Source organism: Chiloscyllium plagiosum, chromosome 3 (assembly GCF_004010195.1).
Source record: "Chiloscyllium plagiosum isolate BGI_BamShark_2017 chromosome 3, ASM401019v2, whole genome shotgun sequence".
NCBI classification, from domain to species: domain Eukaryota; kingdom Metazoa; phylum Chordata; class Chondrichthyes; order Orectolobiformes; family Hemiscylliidae; genus Chiloscyllium; species Chiloscyllium plagiosum.
Genome location: NC_057712.1, coordinates 124,538,011 through 124,554,888, shown reverse-complemented (window position 1 = coordinate 124,554,888; position 16,878 = coordinate 124,538,011). Strand labels below are relative to the sequence as shown.

General features: G+C 40.9%; 1 protein-coding gene across 2 annotated transcripts in view; it reads right to left on the bottom strand.

Moving 5' to 3' along the window:
- kif6 (kinesin family member 6) overlaps nucleotides 1–16,878 on the bottom strand; it is a 565,092-nt gene that overhangs the window by 64,746 nt on the left and 483,468 nt on the right. For both annotated transcript variants that reach the window (XM_043687249.1, XM_043687250.1), the window contains exons 17-18: nucleotides 2,063–2,147; nucleotides 256–391 (exon numbers count right to left, since the gene is read on the bottom strand). In XM_043687249.1, coding sequence (XP_043543184.1) covers nucleotides 256–391; nucleotides 2,063–2,147 — 221 coding nt within the window. The remainder of the gene's footprint in view (nucleotides 1–255; nucleotides 392–2,062; nucleotides 2,148–16,878) is intronic.

Below are 16,878 nucleotides of genomic sequence, written 5' to 3'. Positions count from 1 at the left end.
AAAATGTGTTGCTGGAAAAGCACAGCAGGTCAGGCAGCATCAAAGGAACAGAAGAATCGACGTTTCTGGCATAAGTCCTTCTTCAGGAATGTTCCTTTGATGCTGCCTGACCTGCTGCGCTTTTCCAGCAACACATTTTTAACCTCTGATCTCCAGCATCTGCAGTCATCACTTTCTCCTAGTTGAATTTAATAGTGTGCCAGGACTTGTTCCAACTTTACAGAGAAAAAGCACCATTTGAAAAATCTGTGTTACCTGAAGTCTCATTGCCTCTTCAGACCACCAGACCTCAAAATCCTTTTGCATCATCATCTTGGACTTTTCTAAGAGATGCTGTAAATGCTCGATCTCTGTCTTCAGTGCTTTCAGCCGATTGAAAGTCATTTTATAACTGGACAGGGATTAAAGTAAAATAGTCACATTGTAGCTGAGAGAACTGAGGAATTTCACAGAGATGCTCATGATGAGAAGTGACCTGCCTGTTTAGGAGTCACCCAAAGTACACATTGTGCTGATATACCAATCTTATTTTTCTAGCTGGTAAGCACTCAATATTACAACTTGTCAACCAATAGCATTCAAATAATTTAGAATACTACGGTGTTTTTGGTGGTACTTAATTACCTTACAAGGACAAAAAAGCATAAACAGCCCTGATATATGTACTTACATATAGAAATGGGGGTGACTGATGACACCAACAACTTGGGGGAACTATGCATGCACACTGTTGCAAGCACTGACTTAATGACCGGCTGCCCATCGGCCTTGATTCTTTCTTCTATGTTAGGGACTGCTTTCTTCCAATAGAAATAGCTGGCCTAATGAGCAACATTTGAACATGTTCCATACTGCCTGACTGGACTGCTAATCATTTATCAAATTTATCAACAAGGTTTTAATTGAATTTTTTCCCTTTGTTTTTGTGGGTCCAATGGACCCAGTCACAGTTTTAATGCTCTGCATCCAAGTATTCTTCCTCCAATTTCCAAAATTAAGTCCAGCCTTTGTTGAGTTGGTCTCAATCAGCTCCTGCACCTCTTTCGGGATCAAGACCAGGATCCTGCATACCGGGCTTCCAAGTACTGTCGGGAAACCATGCCATCCCTTGGCGATAACCACGCTGACCACATGTCTGTGTTGTAATGGGAATCCTGGAGGACTTGACGCAAGACTGCATTAAAAAAATCTGAATTGAAGATTTTATCTTCATAATGATGCTCGATCCATATACTTTTGTATTCCTTAAAGGTGTTAAGGCTCACACGGATCAATGTTGGAATAGCGATAGAGACATTAGGGCGGGTTGGTTGTAAATGGATGTTACCTGGGAGTATGTGATAAGAGCAAAGAAAGAGATCAAATAGATCTTGTAATATTTATCCATAATATGTATTGTCTGTTCATTTCCTTTTAGAAAATATTCTGACTTTCTCTCCGCACTTTTCAGGTCAGGTCGTGAACCACCACAGCTGACTTGAATTTGGGCCTCCATCAGGGTTATGCTAAATCAATACATTCACAGGTACATAATCAGAACCAGATTCCCTTCTCCCCAACTGTTCAGAGTCTTTTTTTTTGGGAACCATGTGGACTCTGCTCATTTACTTCCTCAAGAAAAGTGGACAAAATAGATGTGGGGGTGTGAGAAAGACAAGGCAAGGGGCTTGGGGATGGAGGCAGAAAGAGTCTGGAGTGGTTTAAAACCAGGGGAGACACAGTTGTTTTTAGTTCTGAACCATGATGGACTCCAACCCCACTGCAAAAGCGAACGCATTTTTCACAGCACCATGTGTTATCTGAGAAGCAGGTGGGGTGGAGCATTGTTCTGTAATTGGTGGTCACCCTTTAAAGTGTCCTCAGCTTTGGAGAGGAAGGGTTAAACTAGTAAGTGAGTTAACCAATAAAGTAATAATTGTCAGAATTTTGCGAGTTAAATAATATTAACTAAATTAATAATGTGGTAGTGTTGAAACAGGAACATCCGCTTGATTGTTTGACATTGCACTTTTTGTAGGAGTTTTACAAAAAAGTTTAAATGAAAGAAAGGAAGGTCACCAACCTCTTTTTTTCTTCCTCTATTTTCTCTCGAAGTTCATTTTCTAAGTGATCTGGTTCAGTGACATCTGCTGGCTCGCTGGTCACACCTGGTGAGATATTGTGGAAGAAAATGCTTAAGTGCAGCATTAAAGGTCCCCTTTGATGCAATTCCTTTGTGGAATTTGTTTGCTGTAAAACATGTTTTCAAGGCTCCCCATGATGAAGAAAAAAAATAGCACCAATGACAGAAGCTTAAGAGAAGGTCAACTCTTACCTTGGGGTAGGAATTTCTCTCACCACAATGCTTAATGATATCATATGTGTATATGCTTCTGTCAAATTATATATTTATTCTTTTAGAATATGCCAATCATTTTGCTGAAAACCAGTCAGAGGAGATCTTCCTTTGATGTTCTTATAATGTGGCTGTGACTAAAAGATATTGTCCACTGGTGGCAGCTGTAGCACTCTTGAGTAGCTCTCGAGGCATAATTAAGGCTGACACTCCAGCTTAGTACGGTGTCAATGCTGCCCCTTCAGGCAGACTTAAAAGATTCCATAGCACTGAATGAAGAAAAGGTCATTCGCTCTGGTGACTTGGTGAATATTTATCCCTCAACTAAACCATCAAACAACTGAGCTGGACATTCACTTATTGCTGATTGGTGGAGTTTGCTGTGCGTGATGTGACTGCCAATTCCAGTCTTAGACCAGTGATTACACTTCAAGCAGTGCTTGGTTGGTTGTCAAGCAGTTTTGGATAGCCTGAGGTTATGCAGGAGACACTATACAAGCACCAGTCTTTAATTTTTTGTTCATGGAGGAATGTTAAAACAGAAGGAAGAAAACAGTATAGTTAACGTGAATAAATATTCTATTTACGAAGGACAGAGGGGAAATGGCTAACAGAATTTGCATTTAAAGTGTTCCTCTTCTGCTGCATATGGGACTGAAAGAGTTAATTCTGAGGCGTGTCATAAGCACTACCCACTGTGATTATATCATGTAATCTTATAAACAGAACAGTTTAGGATCTCAAAGCAGTAAGACCTAACATCCAGGTCCTCTGCATGGTCTCTGTAATAATGTCTATCATATAAGTGTAGACTGTAACTCGTTTCCAAAACGCAATAAACCATATCTTGTTAACTATGAAAGACTCATCCAGCTAGACCAGGAAGTGGTTTTCCTTTATCCCACTGAACTAAGCAGTACATGGACAGGATAGTGGCATAAACATTCATCTTGAGCAGCAGTTTGGAGTGCTGATGTGTCCATACAAAATCCTCCAATACATGTTCTCTTTAAAGACACAGCATTTTTTTAAAAAAGCAGCAAGTGTATCTTTACGATAATTTTATAATTAACATTTTGAACAATTCTAAAGTTCCAATTAATTCCAAGGCTAAGTTAAAGCAATAGTTTATCACCGTATCTCCCCGTGCTGACACCTTCAGAGATCAATGGAGTTGTACACCAAAATCCTTTTGTTCCCAGTACTCCCCAAGAACTACAATGACCTGCCATTCATTAAGTAAACCCTTCCCTTATTAGACCTCCCAAAATGCATCACTGCATTAATAAAAATAATAAATCCAAATCAAATTATATTTATCAGGACTAAGTTCCATCTGTCATTGTTTTGCTGAAGTTAAGCCGATCGATATTAGAATGTCATTGGACACCACCTTCCCCAGGACCAGGACATTCCAGGAACTTCAATTGTTGTTGCATTCTTATTGGTTTTGTGACTTAGGTCTCTGTACATGACTGACTGCCCAGGCTCAGAGCTGGTATCGGGTGATGGTGCTGATTTATTTTTATGACTAGTTAATATTTGGAGCTGGTATAACAGTTCCAATCTATTCATTATGTGGATATGCCAGTGTTGGACTGGAGTGGACAAAGTCAGAGGTCACACAACACCAGGTTATAGTCCAACAGGTTCATTTAAAATCATAAGCTTTCAGAGCGCTGCTTCTTCGTAAGATGAGGTTCCAAATACTTGAGGTGAATCGATTCATATGTTGACTAGGAGCCCATTAATACCCAGAACAGGAATTATAATTCAACCAATTCTTGTGAAACTGCTTGCTGACTAAAGCTAGAATAGAATTTCTTTAATATATTTATTCTTTGGCCAGATGTCACACTGGCAAGGCAGTATGTACTGTATTGCATATTTCCTCCATTTGCCCTGAGCATATTAAGAGCCACCCACATAGTGAGACTAGAAACACATTATACTGAACTAGATAGAAGTGACAAGTCCTTGAAGTTATTTTTTAATGGTTCAAGTTGACAGATTTATTATAGTCAGTGTCACAAATTCAAAGAATAATTTTCAAAACAAAATCTGGAACTAAGAATCTAATGATGACCATGAAACTGTTGTTGATTGTCAGTTAAAATTTCCATCTGGTTCACTAATGTCATTTCGGGAAGGATAGTACCGTCCTTACCTGGTCTGACCCACATGTGACACCAGATCCATATCATTGCAGGTGACTCCTAACTGCCCTCTGGGCAATGAGGGATGGGCAATAAATACTGGCCTAATCAGCGACACCCATATCCTATGAATATTCATTCAAAAGAAAGTAGCTCATTTTTGTTCAGGCAACAACATATAAACTGGTGTAAATGCTGCTTACTGCATGCTATTAATTCTGTGCATTGGGACCATAAGCATAATCTGCTTCGATGGTATATCCAGATGCTATTTTTATTTTGGCAAGTGCAGGCAATTAAGGCTCTTGTTGCTAAATTGTGTATATTTTATTAATTGTTTTCATCCATCTATAACTTCAACCAGATGTTGACAAGGCTGAGACTTCAAACAGGGAAAAATATACCTTACTAGTCAATTCTTGAGCCTTTCTACTTCTCCTTTCACTTATTTACTCACAACCTTTTAGCTGCTGTTCTCTTGCTTAGAGACAAAAGAATTGCAGATGCTGGAATCCGAGGTAGACAAGCAGGAGGCTGGGAGAACAAAGCATCAGGAGGTGGAGATGTTGATGTTTCGGGTATAACTCTTCTTCAGGACTGGGGGGAGATGGGGGTGTAAGGGGAACTTCAGATAAAGGGGGTAGGGGGACAGGATGGTGAGGTGAGATAAGTTTCTGTCTCTCTTCCAGCTTGCTTCTCCTTTTTTCTCTAATTTTCTCTGAACATTTCTAGATTTTGTTATAACTATTAGTTCTCTCCCTTTGTAGGCAACACATCGTCAAAATCATCTGGCTTCATGACATGTATTATTATTTCAGAGGCAACTTTTAGTTTTGGTTAAATTTGTAAGAATAATCCTGGACTTTAAAAACTACCTGAACTCCTCAAGTATGGTCGTTCAAAGGGTGATGTGTCTTTAGCTAAAAAGGGCAGGGGGTGCAAGTGAGAAAACTTGACAATGGATCACCCACCTCTAAGCCTTTGATAGAACCAGGAGGTCTACATTTACCTTAATAAAACATTTGAATTATTGATGCAGTTTCAGGTCAAAGAAGCCAAACCCATCTTTATGAACAAGGAGGCTTCTTCATGTAACCAGGGGATCTGAAGAGAGGACTATTAACTCTACCAGAGATATATCCCAGAATCAAAAGCAGTCATTTTGAAAATAAAAGATAGTCCAACTACAATTCTGTTTGAAACATTTCAAATTGCATTAGATGAAGATTGTGGGGATCAGAGAGGCTTCCTTATTTAATTTCCCTGCGTGTGGCTTTTGCTCGCAGAAGCAGAGATGGAAAAATGCAACTTTGAATGTTCAGTTGCTCATAAATCACTGAGCTGCAAAGCAAAAGAGATAATTATTTGCCAGGTCTATGTCTTTAGTAGATAAAATACAACTTTAGTGCGCATTGCACCGATTGCATATAAGATCCCAAACTCAATTTCAAGTCAGAGATGATGAGGGAAGAAAGGGGAATGGGGGGTGGGGAGTGGGGGAAGGCAGTGGCTTAGTGGCAATGTCACAGGATTAGTAACCCAAAGCCCAAGGAAATGTCCTGGGAACACAGGTTTGAATTGTCCCATGTAAGATGTGAATTAAATGCAAGAATGTATTTAACTTAATGGTGACCGCATAAACCCACCTGGTCCATGTACACCTAAAAGGGGAGGAAATCTTCCACCCCTACCTGGACTGACCTACAAGTCCCAGATGTGAATTAAATGCAAGAATGTATTTAACTTAATGGTGACCGCATAATCACTGCTGACTATTCCAAAACCCACCTGGTCCATGTACACCTAAAAGGGGAGGAAATCTTCCACCCCTACCTGGACTGACCTACAAGTCCCTCCAGACCCACAGCAATGTGGTTGAATGTTAACTGCCCCTGGACAATTAGTACAACTAGGAATGGGCCAAAAAAATGTTGTCTTAGCCAGCAACACTTTTATTTAATGAAGAAATAGAAAAGGACTTTGGCTACTTGTTTTTTTTTAGTCTGGAGTTAGAGGATTAAATCTAAAACTAGGGCGGTTCCAATTTTAACTTTAAGCTATGGTGCTGAATTACAGTGCTGACTTTACAGCTCAAGCTGACTTTACAAGGCAGCCATGGAAAAGTTTGAAGTTTTCTAAGTGTATAAAGGCGACATGCTGTTTGGAGACTTGGATACTGTTTCAAACTCTCATTTTATGAATAAAATACATTTTTAGCAAAAAAGAACCCCTTCCAGCAAAGGAGGTCAAAAAAATACAAAAGAGCAAGAAAATAAGCTGAGAGAGCTGGTGAGGGAGATAAAAACTGACAATAAGAGATTCTTTAAATACATAAAAAGGCAGAGAGACACAAAAGTGAACGTAGACCCCCTTAGAAAATGAATCTGGGGAGATGGTTATGGGGACAAGGAAATGGCAGAGGAGTTACACAGATATTTTTCCTCAGGCTTGGTGGTGGAAGATAAATCAAACATTTTATTAATACTAAAGAATGTAAGGGACGAATGAAGTATCATTCTCAGAAGTAGTTTTAATCAAAGTAATGGGGGCTAAAGGCAGATAAGTCCCCTGGCCCGGATGGCTTGCATCCTAAGATACAAAAGGAGGCAACATTGAGAGGATGCTGGATATCTCTGGTGTCCTCAAACCCTCGAAGGAAAAGATTCTTGTCCTGGCAGGGACTGGACCTGTAGGGACGTGGAGACATCTATGCTTTGACAATGGATTAAGCAAAACTTATCATCTCACTGACACTGTGACACTAACCAGGCATTGAACATTACTAATAACCAGTGGTTGCAATGTTTTCTGCCTCATGATTTTCAAATAGACACAAGTCCTCAAGGACCAGCCAGTCCCCGTTCTTAAACATCTCTGCATCATTGTGAGGAAACATTAGAGGGAATTATCTCATGGATACCCCATTTCCCCCAGCTGCATGGATGGAAACATATCGCTCTGTGAGGACCACTGAATCTTTGGAATCGCCTTCTTGAAAATGCATTGGATGGAGAATCTTTAAATATTTTTAACATCGAGTTAGATAGATTGTTGATTATCAAGAGGTTGAAAGATTATCAGGGATATGTAGGAATTTAGAGTTGAGATTAAAGTCAGATCAGCCATGACCTTATTGAATGGTGGAGTATGCTCAAAGAGCCAACTCTTGTTCCTTGTTCGTATGTTTACTGAGTTGCATGACAGAGAAACCTCCAGGTTGCTTTCAATCAGGGGGTTGCTGGAGACCAGGTACCTGCTAAAATCTCAGCAAAAAAAATGATACTGTTGTCATGATGGACTTGGTGCAAATGCACAGCAGCAGGAGCAGCATTGACCCTCACTGCTGAGAAGCTAGGGCCAATCTGGATGGAGTCCTGTCACTGCAGGTCTGGCAGCCTCAGCTGTTGCTGGACAGCTGACAAAAGTTGCGCTCTATTGGCTTATGCAGCAGTCTAGGTGCTCCCCTTCACAAGGAGTCAGGGCAATGCTAGAAGGCATCAACCATCAAGAGGAGGAGTTATATTACAGGGTCTTCAACATTATCTATTCAGAAGATTGCAGAGCTGGCTGGACCATCCATCACTACTCTGGCTGCTGCTCATGACCTCAGAAGTTGCAGCTGAGGAGTTGCTTGAGGAGTGGTTTCCCTCCAGCCAAGTGCAGAGCAGGAAGCTCAGTGCAGCACAATGGAGGGGGGCAAGAAACCAGGAGGAAAAACTCTATCAATATGACATACAGGTAATGGCTGGAAACACTGTACATAGTCTGGTGAACATTACATTTACCATACTCTGTTAGGTCCATATATTATTTAAAATAATGATTTCACATTTAAAGTTTCTTTCACAACCAATAGTATGCAAATAATTTTAACTTCACATAAAAACTTGCATTTCACCATTCTTGTAGTTTTCCCTGTTGTTATTGTGGTTGTAGATGCTTCATAATGCCCTGTGGCATCAGTCCTTGGCTGTTAACAAGATGCTGTGGTTGGGGGTCTGTGGTGATCATCAAATACATCGTGTGGGAGCACTGGCAGTAAGTAAAGCAAGTAAAGGCATCGGCTCATTCTGATGCACCCGCTCCCCTCCATAATTGCTGACCGCCTGTCAGATTGCAACATATATCAGGGAGCTTCCCAGCAGTGACAGGAACAGGGAGATGTAATTAAGATGCTCAAAGAGGAAGGACGGCTCCAGAGCAGGGACCCTGCATGTCATGTGCTGTTCCCCTGTGAATCCGCAATGAACAGCTGGAGATCTGGCCCATTCCCTCAGATGTATCCCACCCACTGTGAGTCATTTTGCAGCTATTCTCCTCAACATTGCACACCACTCATGTGCTTCATGATTGAAAGAACAGCAAGCCGTCTCTGCCAGTGGCGTTTAGCCTCAGCATTTACATGCTATGAGACTCCGAACATCAGATTGTTCTTTCTAAGTGCTCATTCTATTAACCATACAGGTTTGCATTCCCCAGACCTGCCTACCTGCTTCCCCCCCCACGCCCCAACCAGTCTCCATTCCCCCAGTTCCCTCTTTCTCTTGTCTCCCCTTCCCCAACACCAATACCCCCTTAGTTTCTGTGAACTATAGCATAATGACACTGGTATGGGAGGCTGACCTGAATAACCTTTGCTGGGCCCCTGGCTGATGGGGAATCCCCATGGACTTTATTGTGGGACCACTCCCTGAAGACTTTCAGACACAGTTTGTGCTGCTTGTAACAATTGCCGTGTGTTTGGCACAAATACTAAATCCACATTGCGGAGATGCTAGACTGACATAGCCCACTGATGTATGACAAAATGTAGGCCACCTTGACTGCTTACTGATTACTTGCCTATCGTCTGACTGTGCTAACTGCCAATGCAAGGCAAACCATGGCAGAGTAGAACAAAGTGTATATGCTGGAAACAAGCTGGCAGCACCAGGCGAATGCACAATGAGAAAGCCAGGGAGGAGCCCTGCTAAACAGCCTGATCCCCACCGTATAATGTGCTCCCCTCCTTGTGTAGTACCTGTATCTAATGTAGCCAGACACTGTTGGTTGCCAATATGCCTTCCCAGACCAGTCTGCCCTTGCATGGCACAGTGCTGGTGCATCGAAGGATGCCAGGTTGGTGGCAAAGCCTCCCTGAAAGTGTAGGGTCAATGCCCATGATGGAAGGGTATGTGTGGCAGACTCTGCCCTGCCTATAAGTTTGTCTATGGCCAACATGGATGTCTGGGAGCAAGAATCTGCTCTGGTTTCCATGTTGAAATGTCCCTGTTTGCATCATGAATTTTTAAGACTGCACCCCATAGCAAGGTGTGCTGTTAACAAACAATAAACAGTCATACCCTGTTGAGAATTTAGCAATGCTGCTTGAGTAATGGGGTTGAGAGGGGGTGATGTTGTATGGCGATGATCTGCACGTGGAGATGAATAGCTTGCCGGTTCTTACCACCTATCGCAACACAGCCCATTCCATTTATGATTCCAGCCTCTGTACCCTTAAAAACTCTGCTTTCCTCAGACAACTGCATCAGGCAAAGCTCCCAAAACAAATATCCTCAATATAGGCATACAAAAGAGTTTCATAATTGCAAATTCAACTCAAAGATTTTCATTTTCTGATGTAATGCCGGTTCTTACCACCTATCGCACCACAGCCCATTCCATTTATGATTCCAGCCTCTGTACCCTTAAAAACTCTGCTTTCCTCAGAGAACTGCATCAGGCAAAGCTCCCAAAACAAATATCCTCAATATAGGCATAAAAAAGAGTTTCATAATTGCAAATTCAACTCAAAGATTTTCATTTTCTGATGTAATATTGCTATGCATATTCTTTGGACACTATCTGTGCATCATTCTCTCCAACCATCAACTTTGACACCTAGATAGTTGTGGTAATTAACTATTTTAATGCCCAGATCTAAGTTTTCACAAGAACAGTATTATTAACTGGCTTTTCCTCAAAAATTCCTAAGTTTTTTCATCTTGTTTTTGTTCAGTTTGAAAGGAATTTTCTGAACTTTTCTATTAAGTTTAAGTTGCTATACTTGATGAGATCAGAATTAACTCCACAGAGGCCTGTATCTGTCACCAGGTCACTCCTTACTTACACATGAACAGACCTTGACTTTAGTACTGCCTCATTCAGAGTCAGCTACCAGAGTGTCAACATCTCTGACAATCCTTTTTTTTTCTTTTTCTCCTTTTTTCCCTTACCCCCCACACTACTGCCTAACTGCGGTAGTGCTTATATTATCCCCAGCACCTATGTTGTGTGTGTGTAGGTGTGAGACACAGTGAAAGACAACAGGTGTACAAATCTTTATTCAATTTTCACCACCAGGAAGAAAGGAAGCACCAGGGTGTCCACTGACAAGCAGTGCACTTCTTATTGAAGGGCAATGCCGCGTGATCAAAAACACGAAAGGAAGGGTAGGGATTAAATCAAAATAGAGTTGGAGGGGAAAATAAAGCACTTCACATCCTGTGGTGCACACCTCTCCCTGAACAGCTCGAGGGAGTTGGTAGACACCACGTGCTCCTTCTCCAAGGACACCTGGGCTCGGACGAACACTCCCCTTTTTATAAGTAAACCCGGGATCCTTGATTGGACCAGATTAACAGCCCCAGTCAAGTAACTCATACTCTATGAGGTCCACCTGGCTGGCCTTGTTCTTATCATGTCATTAAATTCTGATTGCCAATGGGACAATTATACAAAAATGTTACTGAAGTTGTGTCATTAATTACATTCAAGGTTGAGGTAGATTTTTTTTAATTAGTAAGGGAATCAAGGATTTGAGGGAAATGAAGGAAAGTGGAACTGAGGATTATCAGATCAACAATGATATCCTTGAATGGTGGAGCAGACTTAATGGCCTACTTCAGCTCCTACAAGTATGGCGTTATGGTCTTTCTATATGCATCTTTGTGTTTTATATTTCCTCTCTTACTTTTATTTTTATTTCAGTAAGTTTGTTTTGGCCTCTTACATTAAATTAGCTTCTCCCATAAGGTTAGGAGTAGGAATATTTATCAATGATTGCCGTGTTAAGTGCCATTCATAACTCACCAGATATGAATCAGTCCTTACCCACATGCAGCAACCCAGAAAGACATTCTAGCCACTGCAGGAACTACTGGGAGTCCCAGAAAAATGATAATAGAAACTGGATTTCAAGGTAAGTCTCGAACTTTTGGTCAGGAATAAATCAGGGACACGAGCGAGGGTGAAGAGGGGATTGTGGATTTGAGTTCTAGAGGTCAGACATAAATGGGGAGTCCCATCTTGTCATTGAGGTTTGGAGGCAGCTGGGGGAACAGCTGCCCCTGATGGGCATAAGTAAACCCCCTAAAAAGGAACCCTGCCTTCCTTTCTGAAAACAACAGGTAGGTCACTTTGCTTCCATCTTAACTTGTCTATAATATTGTATCAGTGGCGATGGAAAGAGGCTATTCAGTGTTCTTCAATTGACAAACCAAAGGCCTCAATTTGCTTAAGGATGGGCAAGCTGGCTGCCACCTTGACCACCCCCTTCACTGTAAATTGGGAGACAGCTTGAGAGTGCCAGAACAGTGGTTGGCCTCCCCTTTCACACCTTCAAATATATCATGCAACGGCACAAAACTAACCCAGAGAACTGTGGGCACATGGAATACCATAAGATTCTCCTCCAAACGCCATCACCGTGACATGGGGTTATAATCATCATTCCTTTACTGTCACTGTGACAGAATTCTGGAACACCTGCCTAAATAGTACTGTGAGTGGACTTATACTACAAGGGCCACAGTAGTTTAAGAAAATATCAGAATGTTCTCAGGGACAATTAGCATTAGTAATACATCCTGATTTTATCAGAGAAACCAATATCTTATGAATATATTTTTAAAAAGCCAATATCGGATATTTTCCAATTACACCTGCACCCCCCCTTCCCCGCCTCCAATACCCCAGCCAATTTTGCTTTCCACTGAAAGTTATAGAAACACCATTTATAATAAGCAACTGATCCAATACCACCCACACCCACTACCTCCAACAAATTAAAATTACTTTGAATCTGGTGGCAATGGGCTTTGAATTGGGCTGGTGGGGTTGAACAGGGTGAATTGCAACCAGGAGAATATCTTGATAATCTTTCTAACATACATTGAGACTTTTTAAAATTCACCTGAAAAGCCAGAAAGGAGCTTGATTTAACATTTGATCCAAAAGGCATCATCTCTCAAGTGTCAAGCTTGATTGTGTACTCATGGCCTGAACTGCAAATTTAATCTACAATGTTCACAACTTAGAGACAGGAGTGCTAAATTACAGCAGCATGATAATGTAAGATAGTGATTAGTATAGTATCAAACTAGATCAGTATAGGATCAAACGTGACCGGCATGGTGGCTCACTGGTTAGCACTGCTGCCTCACAGCACCAGGGGCCCAGGTTCGATTCCCGACTCAGGCGACTGTCTGTGTGGAGTTTGCACATTCTCCCCGTCTCTGCGTGGGTTTCCTCCGGGTGCTCCAGTTTCCTTCCACAATCCAAAGATGTGCAGGTCAGGTGAATTGACCGTGCTAAATTGCCCATAGTGTTAGGTGCATTAGACAGAGGGAAATGGGTCTGGGTGGGTTACTCTTCATAGAGTCGGTGTGGACTTGTTGGGCCGAAGGGCCTGTTTCCACACTGTAGGGAATCTAATCTTAAGTAGTGAAGAACAATAAATCCTGTTAACTTTGACAATCCTTTAAACAGTCAAGTATTATCTCTTATATACTTAAAATATATGGTTGCAAAATCCTTTAGATGGCACTATCTGAGCAATGTTATATGTTCCATTATTTCAAACTGCAGACCATCCAAAGTTGTCTGACTCAAACAACTAACCTATTGTCTTTTTGTGAAATCATGTTGTGATTACTAATCCTACCACTAGATGGCACTGGTGTAATCTTATCTGTTGAGATTACTGAACATATTGGGAAAGGTCATTCAGTCACTCAAAGGCATAAAAACATAATTAATACAAAGGAATCCTAGGCATCACTACGTACAAGCATGAAAATTTTGGCTTTTTAACCACAAGAATAGTTTCAAAATAAGGGTTGCACAAACAACGTTGTGCTTGAATAACCAGAAACTCAAACAAAAAGCACTTTTACAAGCTCTAGGTTAATTACTATGTTGATATTGACCAAGACAAGCTATTTTGAGTTAGCAGTTACAATGAGAAATAAGTTGTGATCTTTGCTGCTGTTGATTGTTAATCAGTAAGTAACACCATCTAAACAAAGCCCTTCAATCCCCATGATAATGAACACAAGCCTCCCATCCCTTCATTCATCACAATGAATCATGAGATTCTTGAGCCTATTTAACTTACTTTTTTAAATTTGTCAAAGCTGTAGGTCAATCGTAAATTTAAAAAACTGTGATTGATGTTCTTCTGTAAGCAAATATATTAAGATAGATAGCTAAGTTCTAATTAAGGGAGTGTTACACTGTCAGAGGTGCCATCTTTCAGATGAGACATTAGAATTAGTGCATCTGCCATCTAGGGCAGGTGTGAAAGATCCTATTGGACTATTTAAAGGGGAATTAAACACAGCATTAAAATTATAAAGTGCTGGAAAAGGGTCAGGAAGGTACTGTGGATGAAGACACAGTATGTTATCTCCAGTATCCTGGGTAATACTTAGCCAAAATCACAAAAATATTGCATGGTCATTATCATATTGTTGTTTTGTTGCAGCTTGCTATGCACAAAATGGTTACTGTTTTTTCTTTAGATTAGAAGCTGCATTTAAAAACTACTTCATTTACTGTAAAGCACTTAGGTAACATAGCACATAATCTCTTTTCATAATTACTTATTGGCCCTCAGTAGTTGGGAACTTTGATTAGATGCTTCGGGATAAATTGGTAAACATTCTGTCTGTAATAATACACACTTTCATGGATACGCCTACACCTCCAAAATCTTTACTGATAAAGGTGTTGGCCAGGAAACAAGTTGGTGGACCACTTCGCAGAACACCTATGTTTTGTCCACAAAAAGACCCTGAGTTTCCAGTTGTCTGCCACTTTAACATACCACCTTGTTCCCTGGCCAACATCTGGCACAAGCTGGAAGAATACCTCATGTTCTACTTGGGAACTCTACAGCTTTCTGGACTCAGCAAGTTCAGCAATGTTAGGGCTTGAGGCACCTGCTCCCATGTCCTTACCCAAAACCCTACACACCGGGCCTTGTTATCACATGGTCTGCTATTACACACAACCCGTTGTTAGCTACCAATAGTCCCCATGAGCAGCCATTCATTCTCCTAGACTAATTGTTATCCACTCCTTTGTCTGTCCAACTGCTCTTCTTTCTCTTTTTGGGCTTTATCGGCACCAATCATTTACTCCTTAGCATCCCCCATCCTGTCTTCTGCATAAAAAACATTTTCCTAGCTACCATCAATTCTGAGGAAGGGTCAATGAACCTGAAACGTTAACTCTGATTTCTCTCCATTGATGCTGTCAGATCTGTGGAGCTTTTCCAGTAATTTCTGATTTCCAGTATCCGCAATTCTTTCAGTTTTTATCATCAGTATGACGACAGACAGAAAATATTATTGAATTAAATCAGATAAAAGTCAATGTATATGTACAGTAAATCTTCTGTACTTCATACTTAGATGAAGATGCACATGACTATTCAAGGAATGGAGGGATATGGACCAAGGGCAGGCCGAAGGGATTAGCTTAATTTGGTGTCAAGTTCGGAACAACATCATGGGCCGAGCGGTCCGTTCCTTTGCTGTATCATTTTATGTTCTAGACGTAGGTTCTAAATAAACTGCTTTACTAAACTCCTGCATGAATATGAACGACATAGATAAAGTCAATGTGTCAGAGTTGCATAATATGCAACACAGTGCACTGTGACGGGGTTACATAGCTTGTGAGTTGAAAGTGGAAGTGAATTATGTAGCTTAACATCAACAATGAATTATTTTGTGCATTCCACAGTCTCAAGTTATTTATTATGTACTTTGTGCTCAGAAAAATCAGAAGAGGAACTTAATCCTTTGAGAAAGGGTCATATCATGTTCCTTCCTCAGGAGGCTAAGGAAATTCAGCAGTTCCACAAGGATGCTTACCAATTTTTTCTGGATGTACCAGAAAAAAGCATCCTATCTGAATGCATCACAGTGTGATACGGCAACCGCTCTTCCCAAAACCGCATGAAACTGCAGAGAGTGGTGAATACAGTCTCATCCATCACACAAACCAGCCTTTCATCCAATGAATCCCCCCATACTTTTGGTGCCTTGGGAAAGCAGCAACAGAATCAAAGAGCCCTTTGAAGGAGTTATACTCTCCTTCACCCTCTTCTATCAGGCAGAAGATATAAATGCTTGAATACATGTACAAATCGATTCAAGAACAGCTTCTTCCCTGCTGTTATCAAACTTTTTTGAATGGACCTCTCAAACCATTAACTCTGATCACTGTCTCTGCACCTTCTCTGTGGTTGTAACTGTATTCTGCACTCTGTTCTGCTACCCTAGTGCACTTTGCATGGTACGATCTGCCTGTATAGCACACAAATCAACACTTTTCACTGTATCCCGATACATGTGATCACAATACATCAATTAATTAATCTCTCAGCATTTTTAGAGGAATTAGAAGTTAGTCAGGGGTTGGTTGCCACAGTCAAGACAGAATCCTATTCAGAAAAGAAGCAAAAGGAGAAATACAAAAGGAGTAGAACTGAAGACACAAGACTAGTATAATGAGGAAGTATAATGGATTATATATTTCCCTCCATTTATTAATACAAGTGGAATATGGTAGAAAATTAAAATCAAGGATGCACAAGAAGCTAGAATTGGTGGGACACAGAGACCTAGGAGGTAAGTAAGGACGGTTTGAGACTATAGATTTAAAAATGAGTGTGATAGTTTTAATATTGGGGTATTGCCAAATTGGGAGCCAAAGTGGGTCAGCAGCACAGGGGCGATTGGTGATTAAACTTGATGTGAAATAGGCATTTAGGCATAGGACATGGGCAGCAGAGTTTTGGATGAACTTTAGTTCATTTGAAAGATGCAAAGAGAGTTAGGTTACCACACAAACAGCCAAGCCTGGAAATAATAAAAACACAGAATAGCTACATTGACAAAGGTCTGGAGTTAGGTTATGTTATGGAGGAGATAGAGAGTAGTATTGGTGATGGAACTGGTATAGAGCAGATATCACCTCTGGGCTAGTTACAACATCAAGATTGTGAACAAAGTTAAAAAAAATCACACAACACCAGGTTATAGTCCAACAGTTCAACCTGGACAGATGCCAAGGATAGGATTGATTCAATGACCGGAGAATGCTGTTGTGGCATGG